The 18486-nt window shown below is 35.7% G+C and overlaps 1 protein-coding gene across 1 annotated transcript in view; it reads left to right on the top strand.

Annotated features, from left to right (window-relative positions):
• The window catches only part of LOC136034724 (transforming growth factor-beta-induced protein ig-h3-like), a 62771-nt gene extending 58374 nt beyond the window's left edge, over positions 1–4397 (top strand). Inside the window, exons 14-15 of the mRNA XM_065716090.1 lie at positions 456–637; positions 4195–4397. Of these exons, the coding sequence (XP_065572162.1) occupies positions 456–637; positions 4195–4293 (281 nt within the window). The 3' untranslated portion in view covers positions 4294–4397. The remainder of the gene's footprint in view (positions 1–455; positions 638–4194) is intronic.
• Positions 4398–18486: the final 14089 nt, after the last annotated feature.

Raw genomic sequence — 18486 nt, 5'->3', positions numbered from 1 at the left:
TTATTGTTGGGGTAATTATTATTAAAAGAAAGAGCAAACTTATTGGGATTAAGATTTCGTGAAGTTTAGTAGCGTTTATTATATTCCTACGTTTTACAAGATAAAACCTATTAGCTTTATTCTGGGGTATCTTTGTTGGCCTTTAATAGTGACTAGACATTCGTAGTCGGTACAAAGTGCCAAAGTCCATGGGAGCTTGATCATCTCTTTGGCGTTTCCACTACCTTGATGACCATGGTAAATAAATGATTTAACGATGTGTTTCAGAACTATTCAGAGAAAATACACGCTGCGGGCCGAATGGGTTTAAGGAACCAAAATGAACTAAGTCCTTTGGGGAATGTGAATTTCAATTATATCAAAGTACCCTCCAAGTCTTGTTCGTTTTATCAGTCATTATTGTAATGTGACAGGCTCTTTTCCTTTGTAGCTATATTTTGTTTTTCTTTTTACAGAAACCGTATGTTGCTCCAGCATAGAGGTGACTGGTTTTAGCTTGCCAGTTAGAAAGAGAACATTAAATGGGAGCTCCGTTAGTCTCAATAGCGCTATCGATGGAACAAGATATGTAGGTGGCGCAAAACTTATGAATTGTGATAAGATGGCAGAGAATGGCATTGTTCATGGAATTAACAAAGTAAGCATTAATCCTATCGCAGTAAAAGTGTTACTTTTTATAGTGAAATATGCTCAATATTTGTTTTGCTACTGAACATATCTTAGTTCTGTTGCAATGGTCACTTTATGATCCTTAATTCAGCCAAGATCATGGCCGTATCCAAGTTTTTTTGGGGGGTAGCGTTTTACACAAGAATTTTTTTCGGGGGGGGGGGGTGATCGAAACTTATTGTCTGTCAGATAGCTGAAACAAGCTGTATTTTTCCTAATGATTCTTATGAACCATGAACAAAATCCTGATCAGAGTTCCTCAAAGGAGGGGGGGGGGGGGTTGGCATCAGGGGAAGCTGCCCCAAGCGCCGTGGCTGGAAGGAGAACTTGTAGCCACGATTATATTTGATCATATTTGAGACGTGAGACTCAAATACGAGCAAATAATTAATTTTGCTCCGTTATAATTAATTTTGCCCCGGGCGTCATCAACCCTAGGAACAGCTCTAATCCAGGTACATGCTTAAATAATAGATGGATAAGACTTAGTAAGATTTTAAGAGGAAAAACAGAAAAAGAAATTGCGTTTGATTTACTTTAATTCGAACAAATACCTAAATTGTGTCTAAATGTGTTTAAATTTTGTCTAAAAACTAAATTTTGTCTATCCTTACCTGAAGTCACTATTATGAGAAGTAATCAAATTTTCTCTGTGTATGGGGGTGTTTCAAAGCTTTCGTGTCATTATGAAACAATGTAATGAAACTCAGAATATCATGTAAGATGTTGTGGTGAGTATACGAACATACTTGTCCGAGTTTTTTTTTTCATAAGTTTTAGGATTCAGTGGCAATATTTGAATATAAAAGCTATCCCTCCAAATTATTAACCAAATAAGACATACCTTTAGTGGCTTTTGTGAAATTAAGTAAGAAAACCTTGGTCTCAAAACTCCTTTCATAAGCAAACAGATAAAGTTCAATGAGAAAAATTAGAATAAATACGAAAAAAGTTGTAAAAATGCATAAAACTAGTAAGGTACAATAAGAAAGAGTTCCTTGGTCAGTGACAAATAAATAAATAAAAAATGATAAATTGTGTATCAGAATACGCCAAAATTGTTTAATAGTAAGGTAAAATAATTTGAAATAAACCAAAACAATTAGAATAGAGTTAAACGTAAACATTTGAAAAAGATAAGACTTATTATTCCAACGAAAAGAAACGCACAACAAACATCATACGATACTGACATGTCAGCAAAACAATCTACAGCAAATACCCCCCAGGACCCTATGACCGGGAGTGCAGGGAGAAAGAAACGAAAAAAAACAAGATACAAAAAGGAGAGAAAAAAACATACACGCTAAAAAAAAGAATGAAAGTTATAATGCTCCTTACGTTTTCTTCAGTAATTACTTGGAGTAAAATAGGCGACCTCTTCTTCTTTCTTTTTTGAAACTCCTTTATGGGTTGCGGGGACGGATAGAGGAACAGCTCCTGCTTCTGGGAGTCAATTGAAGCATTTCAGCAAAAGCCAACGCAAAGCGCCTTGCCTTTACCACATCGGGTCGTTAAAACAGCTCTATTTTAAAGATTATCATAAGGGATTAAAATAGATGCTAACTACTTTAAGCTGCCGTCTTTTCAAATAGGCCCTTTTTTCTTAAAAGGGAAGTCTCAGAAATCATTTAAAACTACTAACGAGGTAAACTATGCTTTGTTAGAGACTGTATCTTCATAATAATGGTAAACACCCTCAGGTGTACTGATATGCAGTGCTTATGTTAAGGACAGCGGCACTGTGCTGCATTCGTAAAGTCAAGAATTGTTAATCAATAGAAAAATTTGTTTTGATGACGATTGCTTATCAGTCTGGGGGCTTACGAATGATACATCTAGAATTACTTTTGGATTTATTGATGATCATGATGATACGGTCTCAGCTCTTTTTTCCCTCCGTATTTTATCGCTTGTTTTTCGATTTTTATTGTTTCTCTAAACATGTTTTTGTTATTTAGTGCTGCTCTTGAGTTAATTATTTATTAAGCTGGCACATCCAACTTAGCTGTCAGTTGACTAAGGTAGTAATTTTCTGCATCTATGTTGTATAGAAAATACTTACACTACCTTAAAAGGACAATTTTTTTGCTCCAACCCCCCCCCCCCCCCCCGAAAGACTAATTCATCCCTTATTTCCCCAAAGAGATGGACCTAAATGTAGTAATGTTTGCTAATATAATAAGGCATCGAACTTATTTTATGTAAGTGACTGTGAAAGATGGCTTGGCCAACCAAAAAGTGGATTTAGTCAGCATTGCCAGCACAAAGCAGCTAAGTACCATTAGTGAGCGTGACGAGATCATTTTCAGGTGTCCAAAAAAAATCCCTTCCATGATTAATGAAAGAAAGGAGTTGTTTGAATTTGAAATTGTTTTATTTGGCGATACTTCCTTGAATAATTTGTTTATTTGATCCAGATTTTGAAGGTTGTATTACCAGGGAAACTCGTGTGATTTATTTTTTTTCTTCTTCTTTTTTTTCAAATATTTTCTTCTTTTTTACATTGGAGAATATAAACTTTTTGATCTTAACTCAAGATAAAAATGACTTTAAGCACAAAAATTAATAACAAAGTCCTCAGTTTTGTAGTATCTGGTTTTGAAACGAATATTCGTTTCCGAAGGCCTTCATTTACACGTTAAGACAAAAGCAAAATCGTTAATATGCTATAGAATTATATTAAGTCTTTACTTAAACGGCGAAACAGTTTACAAGCAGAAGTTTTTTTCTTTCATACTCTAATTAGGTAGACAATTTTACTTACGTCATGGAAAAAGTCATTTGCTTCGAATGTTAGCATTTTCTTAAATCCCGCTATGACTTGGAATTTTTCTGTGAAGAAACAGTGAGTGTATCAAATAAACAGTTGACAGTTAAGTCCTGCATACAAGTCTCAATATATATATATATATATATATATATATATATATATATATATATATATATATATATTACTACATATTAAAGTATATCTAATACTAAAATATGTTCGAAACGCAAATTTTGCACGTGATAACAGTTTTAATTTTACCCCTTAAGAATATGTCATGGAAAAAAACCGTACGTGTCTGAATAAACTCCAAATCACCTTTGTTTCATACTTAATATTAAAAAAAATAAAGTTTTCTTATTATATTTTTGCATTGCAAAAACACTTTTTTTTTGTTTTAATGACTGGTTTATGATGTTATTATATTAATATAATATTAACTGGTTTATAATATTAACGTTTTCATTTTAAATATATTTTTTTCCTATTTTGTCTACTTTATTTTTTTGGGATCCTTGAAACTTATTCTGGACCCTGAGCATATCCTGCGTTAAATATTTACTTGGGTTCATACTTTAAGAGTTTTTGCCATTTATGTGTTGAAAGTTATCCATATTCTTGTTTTGTTTTCTTTTTTGGTCTAGTGACCATTCAGGGATCCATTCATTTTATTATTTTGGCATGAAATGAAGTTACGGTTAATTTGTACTAACAGCTGAAAAAAAAAACTAATTTGAAAATTTATGTTTTAGGTGCTCATGCCTCAAGCAACTCGTATTGGTCCTCTTCCGCTTTTCGGAATGAATCGACGCGTTGGTCTGCCTGGACTTGAAGTTGTTCTTTTTGGATAAAATTAATAGCCTAGTATATAATGTTTGCATCTTATCGGTTTCTCATGCTATTTATTACATATTGCTGTGTTCCTTTTCCGTAAATAAATCCTAATATCGCTGTATCGTTTATCTCAGCTTGGTTATCTTACAGACCATACCAAAGAGTATGGGTAACCTATATAAGTGAGAACTGGCGCTAGAGTCGACAAAAAAAAACTATCAACGCCATCTGGAGTCTGGCAACGCTTGACATTTTTCAAGCTTCTTTTAAGAACTGCCCTAATTTTACCATTTAAACTAATTATTGCTATGATTACACTGGAAAAAATGTCAAGTATCGCCAAATGTAAGATAGTGTTGACAGTTTTTATCTACACTATTGCCAGTTCCCACGCTCATAAGCTACCTGGACTCATTGGACCCTAGGTTCCGAATTTTTAAATTCAGATAACGAATTTTATAGCTTTCAGAAATGCAGTTACTTGAATCTTGTATTCAGCAAAATCCTTTGAAATGCTCTAGCATCGTAAAGCTTAAGTAGCTTTAGAGGTAAGCTACCTTTGGGCATTAATAAGTGAATAAAAAATGACGATTTTCTAGAAAATTTCCTTTAAGAACACAGGGCTATACAGTTTAGCAAACTAAAGAAAATTGGATCTTTAGCTGCTTAAAATTGGCTATAATAGGAATTTTAAATAAAAAAGTATGTCTTTTCAGAAGTGGCAACTTGTCAAAATAATTGTAGTTAACCTAGGCTAGGCCTAGTTAACCTATAAATTAACATAAGCTAAATAACTGCTTTCAATTCAACAGTAACAATTACTAAATATCAAGTACTTCAAAGACTTTATTTCCTGGACAACCGTGTTTCAAGTTGTACACGAGTTCAAAATGCATGAGCTGCATTAAATAGGTGCTTGGAAGGTTTTGTAATTCTAATAAATGAAAAAACTCGAAGAAAATAAACAAAATTTGATATTTTGAAACACCTGTAAAACGATTGTGCCATAGATAATCCCGAAATAACGTGTCAAGGTTTTGTTTTCATTATTATTTTTTTCTAATAACATGCCACATTATTTTTCATTCATATGTGTATTTACTATAGAAAGATATTGTTATCTATGAAGCTTTATATTTTCTAATTTTCCGAAACTATTTTGAATTTGGGTGTTTTTCACAGAAAATATCATCCTTCAAAACTGTCCGGTACGTACGCTAGAATCTCTTTTGGGGCATGGAGGATATTTGGTACTGTTGACCTCTGGCGACATTAAAAATACAGGGAGTTAGGACTTCACGAAATATCATAATTACAGAGGGGCTAATGCCTAAGGTCCTCCTCCTTGTGGTCTCAGTGTGGTTAATAAGCTCTTCTCCTTTTTTCAGACTCAAAATCATTTTTTAATGTCATTTTTTAAGATTATTTGTAAGCCAGGTGCAAGGGACAAACTGACTTCGTATGAAAAGTTGCATGCAAAGTTGAAGGAAGGAGCATACCTCCGATTAGGTCCCTTTCACTTTTTTATAGTTGTTTTGACTAGGACTGGCACTAGATCTAGCATTAAGCACTGTTATCTTGTTTATCATATAAATTTATGATAGACAATCGTTAAGGTATTTATAGCATTTAATATCTTGAAGTTCTTTTTTGTCTTTTTATGGCACTTGGTATTAACCAAGTGACATGGGAGGGGGGACTGGGGGGCCGGATAATTCGGAAAACAATAAAAAAAATGAAGTATTTTTAACATACGAACGGGTGACGGGATCTTAATGAAATTTGATGTTTGGAAGGATATCGTGTCTCAGAGCTCTTATTTTAAATTCCAACCAGATCCGGTGACATTGGGGGGAGTTGGAGGATGGGGACCTAAAATCTTGGAAAACGCTTAGAGTGGAGGGATCGGGATGAAACTTGGTGGGAAATATAATCACAGGTCCTAGATAGTGATTGACATAACTGGAACAGATCTGCTCAGTTAGGGGGGGGGTAATTCTGAAAAATTAGAGAAAATGAGGTATTTTTGACTTTCGAAGGAGTGATCGGATCTAAATGAAATTTGAAGTTTGGAAGGATATCGTGTCTCAGAGCTCTTATTTTAAATCCCGAATGGATTTGGTGACTGGGGAGGATGTAAAATCTTGGAAAACGCTTAGAGTGGAGGGATCGGGATGAAACTTGGTGGAAAAAATAAGCACTCTCTTTGGGAGAGTTGGGGGGGGGGCTAATTCTGAAAAATTAGAAAAAAGAGGTATTTTTAACTTACCATGGAGTGATCAGATCTTAATGAAGTTTTAGATTTAGAAGGATATCGTGTCTCAAAGCTGTTATTTTAAATCCTGACTGGATCCTGTGACATTGGGGGAGTTGGGGGGGAACCTAAAATCTTGGAAAACACTTAGAGTGGAGGGATTGGGGTGAAACTTGGTGGTAAAAATACTCTCAAGTCCTAGATACGTGACTGACATAACCGGAACGGATCCGCTTCCTTCGGGGGAGGAGGGCTAATTTTGAAAAATTAAAAAAAATTAGGCATTTTTAACTTACGAAGGAGTGATTGGATCTTAGTGAAATTTGATGTTTGGAAGGATATCATGTCTCAGAGCTCTTATTTTAAATCCCGACCGGATCCAATGAGGGGAAGTTGGGGGGGACCTAAAATCTTGGAAAACGCTTAGAGTATAGGGATCGGGATGAAACATGGTGGACAAAATAAACACAAATCCTAGATACGGGATTAACATAGCTGGAACGGAAATGCTCTCTTTGGAGGAGTTGGGGGGGGGGAGGATTAGTTCTAAAAAAATTAGAAAAAATGAGGTATTTTTACTTACGAAAGAGTGCTCGTATCTTAATGAAATTTCATATTTAGAAGGACCTCGAAACTCAGATCTATTCTTTTAAATCCCGACCGGATCCAGTGCCATTAGGAGGGGGACCGAAAATCTTGGAAAACGCTTAAAGCGGAGAGATCAGGATGAAACTTGGTGGAAATAACAAGCACAAGTCCAAGATAGGCAACTGACATAACCGGACCGGATCCGCTCTCTTTGCTGGAGTTGGGGGGGGGGGGGAACCTAAAATCTTGGAAAACGCTTAGAGTATAGGGATGAAACTTAGTGGACAAAATAAGCACAAGTCCTAGATACGGGATTGACTTAGCTGGAACGGAAGTGCTCTCTTTGGGGGGAGGATTAATTCTAAGAAATTTTAGTAAATGAGGTATTTTTACTTACGAAAGAGTGATCGTATCTTAATGAAATTTCATATTTAGAAGGACCCCGAAACTCAGATCTATTCTTTTAAATCTCGACCGGATCCAGTGTCATTTGGGGGGGGAACGAAAATCTTGGAAAACGCTTAAAACGGACAGATCAGGATGAAACTTGGTGGAAAGAACAAGTCCAAGATAGGCAACTGACATAACCGGACCGGATCCGCTCTCTTTGGTAGAGTTGGGGGGAGGGATTCGGAAAAATTAGAAAAAATGAGGTATTTGTAACTTACGCTTTAGAACTCTCATTTTAAATCCCGACCAGATCTGGTGACATTGAAGGGAGCTGGAGGGGGAAACCGGAATTCCTAGAATTTGTGAAAATCGAGGTATCTTACGAAAGGGTGATCAGATCTTAATCAGTTACTTGGTATATAGAAGAATCTTATGTCTCAGATGCTCCTTTTTCAATTCGAATCGGATCGAGGGACACAGAGGGTTGGAGGGGGGAAACGGAAATCTTGGAAAAAGCTTTTGACATAATTGGTACGGATCCGTTCTCTTTGGGGGAGCTAGGGATAGTTAATTTGGAAAAAATTTTGAGGTATTTTTAACTTAAGATTGGGTGACCAGATCTTAAAGAAATTTGATAATTATAAGTAACTCATGTCTCAGAGCTCTTATTTCAAATCCCGACTAGATCTGTTGACATCGGGGGGAGTTTTAGGGGAAACCGGAAATCTTGGAAAACGCTTATAAATGTCGTAGATACGTGATTGATGTAGCCGGACTGGATCCGCTCTCTTTGGAGGAGTTAGGTCGTGGGGTTCATTGCTTTGGTGCTTCTGGGCGTGCTAGGACGATGAAAATTGGTAGGCGTGTGAGGGAGCTGCACAAATTGACTTGATAAAGTTGTTTCCCCCGATACGACCATCTGGGGGGCTGAAGGGAGAGGAAAAATTAGAAAAATTGAGCTATTTTAACGTACGAGTGGGCGATCGGATCTTAATGAATTTTCATATTTAAAAGGACCTCGTGACTCAGAGCTTTTATTTTAAATCCCGAGCTCTTATTTTAAATCCTGATCGGCATTAAGCCTCTGATTTTCCTTTTAAAGCAATCTATTGATTCTTAGAATTTTGCTAGAGCTCATACCATATGAGCTATTGGCTCTTCCGACCTCGTCACAAGTGCCATATGAGCTCTTAGCTCTTTTTTAGGTGTCTTTTTGCAAAAATAGCTTGGTCAGTCTAAGCTGTTCTGTTGCATTAGCTTTATTTGCTCACTTTTTGCAATCACTCTTTTTCTGTATCATCAAATTTCATTCACACACAAACGAAATGTTAGTATTCAAGAAATAACCTGTCACTTTTTACTGTGACGAGTTTTAACTTAAACCCTGATTTTCTTGACATCGTAATTGCTATGAGGTATCAGTATTACCAAGGCAACCCCACATATCTATTTTTACCTGGAAATGAGAACAATAACTGAGTCACAGAAGATCACCTATTGCAAGTTTCTATTCACTTGAAGTTTGTAAGAACATATTTCATGCCATATTTAAACGTCTTTTCATGGTTCTATTTTTTTATTTTTTTTTTAAAGCGCTTATCAGACAAAAAATAAGATCAAAGTAAATCTTAAATAAATTTTGAACTTACTATACTATTTATGAGTGCTTGAGTGGTTGAAGTACCCAATTAGTTTACAAAAGAATTGAGTAATAAACATTCAGTCCTGAACTAGTTTTCAAGGTGACAACATATTAACTAATTGGATTATTTTTCATGATCTGAGCTAGTTACTACTTTGAATTAAATGTGGTATTGTGAAGGGACTTCTAATTACAGGAATAGGTTTTGCAAATTGGGACTGAAGTTTTAATATTTGGAGGATTATTTTACTGTGAAATTGGCAATCTGTAGGCCCTGCTTGTTAACGTACAGTCTTCAGTGATACGCAGGAAAGTCTTTTGGGCTGACTTAACACAGGTTGGATTGGAATCCACTTGGATGCATTAGTGAGGCTCAGCCCTTACTCAAAGATAAGTCTTTTTGTTCTGTTTATCGACTTCTAATAATAAGATACTGTTAATTATGCAGCGTTTCGATCAGTTTTATGTTACACTGGCGAAATTCAAGACTACCGCATATGACCGATGAGAGTTGTGCAAATCGGAAAGGATTCATACGGAAAGCACACTTATCTGGTCTTTTGTTACGGTAGTCACAATGAATTTCGAGTAATAGATGGGAATCTTCAAGAATACAACTCTAAAACGATAGGTTCATCCACGCTTGCTGTTAAAAAAGCATTTGTGGAACTTGCTAATACCCCTGAAATTTTACTAACTCTAAGTATTTCTTAGCCATGAAAGGCAGTATAGGGTCTAACTCGGTTTATTCGAGTATCGTCCCTATTTGCGAGCAATTAGTTGCAACTGAAGCCCATCTGGAGGAGACAAAAAGTGATCTACTGGAACACATACCGAAAAAAATGACTGAAAAATTCAATGACGCAAAGTCACTGAAACAGACCACTGAACTGATAGTCAGTCAGGTTATAATTCAGTCACGCTTCAGTTTAATCCGACGTGCGTAGCCGAGTTGGCCTCCGGCGGCTTAGGGCTGTGGTGAGTTGTTAGTAGTAAAACATAAGCGCCATAGGATTTAGATCCATAGGCTCTAAAAGCTAAAACTTGTCCAGGCATCCCACCATACATTTAAAATCAAAATAGAAAGAGCCTTATTATTTACTTTTTGAGACTCAAACAAAATGATTATGGTTGCAGCAAAAGCTGCAACCTATTTAATAGCAAAATTAAATACCTATGTGATAGTAAATAAAAAATTTAAAATTCGTTTAAAAAAAGTCAAGTGAGAAAAATTGGAACCCGTATCAGACCAAAAGGACATTAAAACAGGCGAAAGTGACATTAAAATAGTATTTGGTAATTTTTTGGGAGGTAAGAAAACGCAATATTTTTATTTTTGAGGATCGTCATATTTTCCTCTATTTGTGGAAATCTGAAAAACTAGTGCTTTACTGAAAACTCAATAAAATAGAGAAAGAAACAGGAAAACTCTTAAGTTTTCTGCAAAAAATAGAAACATATTTTATACAATAAAGCTCATTATCTGGTCATGAGATCTGTAACTTTTACAGCATGATTATAACTCTCCAAAAGCGTAGTCTTCAGGAAAGCGCTAAATACTCAGAATCCACCAAATATAAGGAAATACCACGAGCAAGTTTTTTTTTTTTTTAGTTTGCTTCTTTAGCCGCGAAACAGTAATTTTTTTAACTTTAACTTAGCTCTTTATCTTTATTAGATAAAAAAGAAAGAGTCTAAACTATAAGCAATGAGCAACATTAATACTTAAAATGAACACAAATTAGTATGTATACGAAAGGGCCTTCCCTTCCACAATCCTGACTTTTTACGCCAAATTTTTAAAAATCTTCGAAAATACTTATCATTCAATATAAGTGCCCCCTGTGTTTGAAGTAATTCCTAAGGAATCAGGACAAAAGTCAACCTTTATCGTATAGAGCGAGGGTTGAGAAAGGGGCAATCCCCCTCAAATGCATACTAGCTTCTATTCGTTCTAAGTTTTAATGTTACTCCTTGCTTTCAATTGAAAAAAGAACGTATTTTTATTTATTTTCTGACTGCTTCTCAAATTACACTAGGAAATTCCCTTCTGCCCCTCCCAAAACTAAACGGAAAAATTTCTAAAAAAAAACTCTTTTTTAACCTTTTAAGATATAAGATACTTGTTAAGTAGTTTTGATAGTTTTATTCACTAAAGCCAAAAAAGATATTTTGAGGACTCCAGTGAATGCTTATGATTGAATGTCTGAAGTTATCATATAAAATATTTAAATTTACGCATTCGTTTAAAAATTCTATACAGCAACTTTTTCTAGGTTCTTTTCTCGTATTATGGGTCAATAAGTGCAGGAGTTTCAAGTTTTGAAGGAGGCTCAGATAATAAAAGAGAATACTTTTCAGTTGGAAAGCTTTATGAATAATTGACCTTTCTCATTTAAATGGTTTTTTCATTTAAATGGTTCTTTTTTAACTTCAAGAAAAGTTTTACCTACAAAGTCCTGTATTGCATTAAAATATTATATTAAACCTAAGGATGTTTTGCTTATACGAAAATCAACGTAAAACTACAAAATTGTATTTTTGCATATTATACAAAACAACATGAGTAGGCAACTAAAATAAATATTGAACATGAAGACCAAGGATTTTGTTTTGCTGAGCACATGTTTGTATCCATGTAACTACTGCAATACGAGTTTAAGTTTGCAAATGAATTTTATTGACTATGTGTTCAAGTTCTTCTCGCTCCTTTTCATTGTTAACCTCATCTTGACTGTCATGAAATGGATGAGTTACATGTCCTGGAGATTGAGGTTCAGAGAAAGAACGGGGTTGTTTGCACTGCGTTTTTGTTTATTGGCTCTCTTGTGTGGATTTTACTGCTATTTTAATATAAATAACTTCGATGTTTGAAATAAGTACTATATTAAAAATAAACACTGCTATATTCACATATATATATGATTTTTTTTTATATAAATTTGAAAAATGTTTATTCCAGAGCAGAGGGAAAAGAGGGGATCAATCTAGCGTCTCTTGTATAAAGAGGAGTTGTAATTTCAATCATTTTCAAACCCAATGGGAACTATGAAAATCCGTTTTTATAAACTCTTACTTGCAGAAAATATAACAAATAAAAGTCATGAAAACATAGAACCTCCATTAATAAAAGGGCATCAGATTGTGTAATATTTGTGGGTTTATTAGCAATGGGTAGCACAAAAAAGACACAAATTTCAACCATTGAAATTTACTAATCGACGTAAATTTAAAAAAAGGAAAAATTATTTCTTTGTTGTCTTTCACCTTTTATTGCACCTCTACCCTATACCAGGCTTCTCTTAACCCTGGGTGTCGTTTGAAGGGGGCAGTAGTCCCCCAACAATTTTGAGAAGAAAAACCATTGTATGTCCCATGTTTCTTGACTATCCAGATATAGACCCCTTCCCCCCAATACATCTCCGCCCTTAATAAAAAATGACCGATCTGTAAACAATTCAATTTTCATTTGAATGTTGATATTAAAACGTTTAAGTGTTCTAAGTATTTAATATGTTACTAGCTTGTAAAAATACTTTTAATTTGAAACTCGCCAAAGCACCAAGCTACCCGAGGTCATACAATAATGCGCTCCTCAACTATCCCAGTACATTTAAAGTGTCCCTATTTACACCCTCCCAGGAAGTTCTGATTTCCCATAAATCTTTCTTTACGACATCCTCCCACTCCAACTGCGGACAAACAGCTTTCTGTTTATGCCTGGGCGAACTTGTCTTATAAAAAATTAAAATAAGGTAATTAGTTAAAAGACTAGATAAAAAAAAACAAAAACTAGCATTTTTTGTGTGTGTATTCTATTCCCATTTAAACCTTTACCTCATTCCTCGTTCATTTTCCTATTCTCTTTTGTGCAACCTAACTTTATAATCAATAAATTAAAAGTAAAATATAGTTAATTGGAAGAATTTTATGCATTCAAGGAGTCTAACTAAGGATTTGTGGTAGCTTAAAAAATCACCTCATCAATGATAAGTTTTTTTTAGTTCGTTTTCAACCATTTAGAATTGCTAGGGCGGTCTTGCCATAATTTGCAGAAAAACTGTTCAATGTATGTTCACATTTTGGTCCTGAGATAGAGATGTTCAGCTTTAATAAAATTGCCGACAATTAATAAAGAATTAAATGTTTTTTTTATATTAAACTAGCCTCTTGTTAGGTTCTAGTACAGATCTATATCAACTTTTTCAAAATTTCAAGTTGTCAAATGGGATTTGGGTTTAATGGCAGTTCCGAGAGCTCTCTGTGGTACTGAAACAATTTGCCAATGGGTTTTTTGTCTTTGAGGCTTTTAATGACATTGAACCTCGCAAAAACATTTTGAGAAACGGAAGCTCGTGAAAAGTTCTTAATGGTATTCAAACGGGCATAAACATAACAGCATGTGCTGTAAAGAGACAAATCCAATCTAAAAACCAGTAGACATTTTAATAAATCCAAACTCGGCAAAGCAAACAGAAATTACCACAAATAAAGTTGGGGCTACCGTTCCCGACAATCAAATCTTCTATCACCATTTTAAGGTACGAATGTACTGGAACCTTGGGAGCAGGGCCCCAACAGGTCAACATTTTCAAGAATTTCTACGTACCTCTTGTTTAAATTATTAAATAATGCTTGTAAGCTCTACTCCCCACTGAAAAGATCCTTTGTATGTGCCTGTCTTCCTTTGTCCTAAAATCTAAGATATATTTCACCCCCCTCATATAGATAATAATTTCTGTTGTTTTAAGTCTTAATGTTGTTCCATTCTTTCACTTGAAAAAACTTTTTTTAATTTAATTTTCGATCGTCTTTTAAATAGCGTAAGGAAATCTGGCTCCACCTTCACAAAATTTACCCCTCCCTATGGAAATATCCTTCGGACAATTTTCTCTTGGTGACAGGGTTCACAGACAATTACCCTTAAAATTTCGACCCGTATAATTAAGTCGGCAAAGAGACCCTCCACCTCCCTGACCCCCCAAAATGTATGCATACTTCTCAATAACAAGGTCTATACGAGAGCAATGGGCAAATTTTATAGCTTAAATACCTTTCCCCAGGGGGGTGGGGGCTATTTTATCTCCAAAGGGATAGTTACTGGGTATTCCAACTATGCACAACAAGATTGCACGATTTTGAGAAAAAGGGGCGTAGGAGGGGGTCTAGTTCCCCTCCAATTTCTTTGGTCACTTTTGGAAGGACACTGGAACTTTAAGCTTTCATTCGAATGAACCCTCTTCCGATGTTCCAGGACCACTGGGTTGATACTATCACCCCTTGAAAAAAAAACCAACAACAAATTAACACGCATCCATTCTTCTAACGAAAATTAGAATGTCCACATTTTTGCATATAGGAGCTTGAGACATGTAAACTAGGGTTTTCTGATAAGCTGAATCTGATGGTATGATTTTCATTAAGACTCTTTGACTTTCGAGGGTGTTTCCACCCATTTTTGAAAATCAGGCTATTGTTTTTTTGTTTACGTCTCTCCGAGGAATTATCGTGTTAATAGAATAATTCTGTGTATTCGGGAGAAGGTCTATTTGCATGGAAATTTCATGTCTTTTTCAAGCTCCTGGAAATATAGCGCAGTGTCCATGAGATTATAGCGTTTTATTCCCTGTCGCCAAAGTTCAACTTTCTCTCATAGACGGGTTAAATTGCTATTGATAGAAAATTCTGAGACTACCAATTGATTTAAAAGTATCAAAAAACCATATAGTGAGCTTCCCATTTGCAGAAGGTTTGATGCCACAAACAACTTGAAAGCCCTCTTTTAAACTTACTAGGGGTATTGCAACTGCTTTCGTCGATCCGGTACTAAGTATTTGCATTACAGTCCTAGTTTAAAAAAAGACAAAAAATAATATTTGAAAAAGTTGTATTTCAAATGAAAGTAAGGAGAAACTGTCCATAAAAGAATTTTCTAGGCATTTTTTTTGTTGAGGATAGACTTGGTAGTAAGGTATTCTTGTGGAAGTCGTGGGAGGTAGGGTATTTTTCAAGGAGAGAGGGAGTAGATTCACAGAGTAATATTTAGCAAAAAAGTCGCCATTTTCTACGGCTTATAACAGTTTACAGAAGGAGTAGAGATACCGAAAAATCATCCTACCTGCATAGATACCACGTTATACCACGTTTTTCAAGAATTCCGGTTTCCCCCTCCAACTCCCCCCAGTGTTACCGGATATGGTCGGGATCTTAAATGAGAGTTCTAAAGCACGAGATCCTTCTAAACATAAAATTTCACTAAGATCTGATCACCCTTTCGTAAGTTACAAATATCCCATTTTTTCTAATTTTTCCAAATTATTCCCCCCAAACTCCGCCAAAGAGAGCGGATCCGGTCCTGTTATGTCAGTCAAGTATCTTGGACTTGTGCTTTTTCTTCCCACCAAGTTTCATTCTGATCTCTCGGCTTTAAGCGTTTTCAAGGATTTCCGATCCCCCTCCCCCCAAATGACACCGGATTCGGCCGAGATTTAAAATAATAGATCTGAGTTACGATGTCCATCTAAATATGAAATTCGTTAAGATCCAATCACTCCTTCTTAAGTTAAAAATACCTAATTTTTTTAATTAACCCTCCCCCCAACTCCTCCAAAGAGAGCAGATCCGTTCCGGTTATGTCAATCACGTATCTAGGACTTGTGCTTACTTTTCCCACCAAGTTTCATCTCGATCCTTCCACTCTAAGCGTTTTCCAAGATTTTAGGTTCTCCCACCCCAACTCCCCCCAATGTCACCAGATCCCGTCGAAATTCAAAATAAGAGCACTGAGACCGGATATCCTTCCAAACATCAAATTTCATTAAGATCCGATCACTCGTTCGTAAGTTAAAAATACTTCATTTTTTCTAATTTTTCAGAATTAATCCTACCCCCAACTCCCCCAAAGAGAGCGGATCCGTTTCAATTATGCCAATCACGTATCTAGGACTTGTGGTTATTTTTTCCACCAAGTTTCATCCCAATCCCTCCACTCTAGGCGTTTTCCAAGATTTTAGTCCCCCCTCTAATACCACCGGATCCGGTTGGGATTTAAAAAAAGAGCTCTAAGGCACGATATCTTTCCAAATATCAAATTTCATTAAGATCCGATCCCTCCTTCGTAATTTAAAAATACACTCATTGTTTCTAATTTTTCAGGATTAGAAACAACTCCTCCTAAGAGAGCAGATCTGTTCCGGTTATGTCAATCACATATCTAGGATTTGTGCTTATCCCCCCCCCCAAGTTTGATCCTGATCCCTCCACTCTAAGCGTTTTCCAAGATTTTAGGTTCCCCCTAATTCCCCCCAAAGTCACCAGGTCCGGTTGGGATTTAAAATAAGAGCTCTGACATAAGACATCCTTCCAAACATCTTATTTCATTAAGGTCCGATCACTCCTTCGTGAGTTAAAAACAGCCCATTTTCTTCTAATTTTTCAGAATTAACCACCACCTCCCCCCCCAGATCCCCCAAAGAGAGCGGAGCCGTTCCGGTTATATCAATAATGTATCTAGGACGTGTGCTTATTTTTCCCACCAATTTTCATCCGATCCATCCACTCTAAGCGTTTCCCAAGATTTTAGGCCCCCCGAATGTCACCATCTCCGGTCGGGATTCAAAATAAAAGCTCTGAGACACGATATCCTTCCAAACATCAAATTTCATTCAGTTTCATTCGTAAGTTCAAAATACCTCGTTTTTTTTATTTTTCCGTTTAACCGTCCCCCCACTCCCTCCCCAGATGGTCGAATCGGGGTTTTAATTTAATCTGGTCTGATTTCTGATACGCCTGCCAAATTTTACCTTCCTAGCTTACCTGAAAGTGCCTAAAGTAGCAAAACCGGGACAGACAGACAGACCAGAATTTGCGATCGCTATGTCACTTGTTAGATATCAAGTGCCATAATAAACATGTTTTTTAACTGCAATTAAGGAGTGGCATTAAAACTTAAAACGAACAGAAATTATTCCGTATATAAAGTTTTTCATTGTTTTAAAAGATAGAGTTGTGAGAAAGAGTCAAACTCTAGCGTAAAGAGCTTGGCGTTGAGCAGGGGACAACCCCTTTCATATACGGAATAATTTCTGTTCGTTTCAAGTTTTAATGTCGCTCTTTACCTGTAGTTAAGAAACTTTTTTTATTTGAATATTTTTTTTGTGTTACTCCAACCAAATCATTTAAAAAAATGTTTGAGTAAGACTAGAAAGGGGTTACTCAGTCAAGAATTAGAACTCAAATTTTCCTCATTAAGGGTCAAAATCTATTGGCAGGCAACCAACAATGGGGAAACACGCATTTTTCCATGGTTTTTCCCTATTCTGCACTTTTTCCTTTGGTTTCCTTATGATTTGCAGTCCCAAATTTCCTAGGGGCAGTTGCCCCCCCTTTCGGCACCCATGTTTTTGAAGGCAAGTTTCGAGTAGGGACTAAGGAATGAATGATTATACCGAGTAGATTAAATAAGATTTAAAATCAGAATCTAATTTTATTCTTGATAGAGGCTACAGTCCCTTTAGCCCCCCATCCCATTGGTGCGTACCTGAGCTGGAATACGAAATTTTTGTAAAGACAAAAACTTTAGCGTGCAGAGTGATGGATTGAGGAGGGTGTTATTTGAAATTGAAAAAGCTTGTCTTTTTTCATTTAATTGAAATCCTTTCCAGAATCCTTGCAACAACATATTGTTGTCCTGCTGTTTTTCATGATAGCCAAGGTCCTCAGCTAGAATTTTACACAAGAAATATATTATCATTTTCGAAAATCTGTTCAACGCCTTTTCATTAAATATTTTGGGTTTTTGATCATTTCACAACATTGAACAAAGACCAAAGAAATTAAGAACAACAATCTACCTTAGTGTTTCGGTAAAAGCACAAAAAAATTTCCAATTCAATACACCGATGATGACTGACTTAAACAAAAGAGAGCTTATCAATTAAAATTTTGACCTGATTATTCTCATAACTAATTGATATACTCAATCAATAATTCATAAGTGATTTCATGATGTGTTAAAATTTTCATGAACTTCCCATGCAAGTTTTGGTTTCTATGAGGGGGATGCATATAAAATCCTTGGGGGTCGGGCAATAGTTGAGAAGGAAGTTTAACTACATATAAACGCACAGGGTGTATGCCGGTTGTCACAAAGGCGTATCAGCAATATATTGTGTACGGCTTAGAATATTAAATTTATAATTGTAGGGAATATTGAACTAACCAAAAGGTACTATGTACCTGCTACTGTTAATATTACTGTCACTACTTATGCTGTTGCCGCTTCAACTATTTATGATTGTAACTGCAACTGTATGAGACCTAAACTACTTTTTTTTT

The sequence above is a fragment of the Artemia franciscana genome, chromosome 13 (genome assembly GCF_032884065.1).
Source record: "Artemia franciscana chromosome 13, ASM3288406v1, whole genome shotgun sequence".
In the NCBI taxonomy this organism is placed as follows: domain Eukaryota; kingdom Metazoa; phylum Arthropoda; class Branchiopoda; order Anostraca; family Artemiidae; genus Artemia; species Artemia franciscana.
The sequence above is the reverse complement of the archived record's forward strand: the minus strand, read 5'-3'. Positions and strand labels throughout refer to the sequence as shown.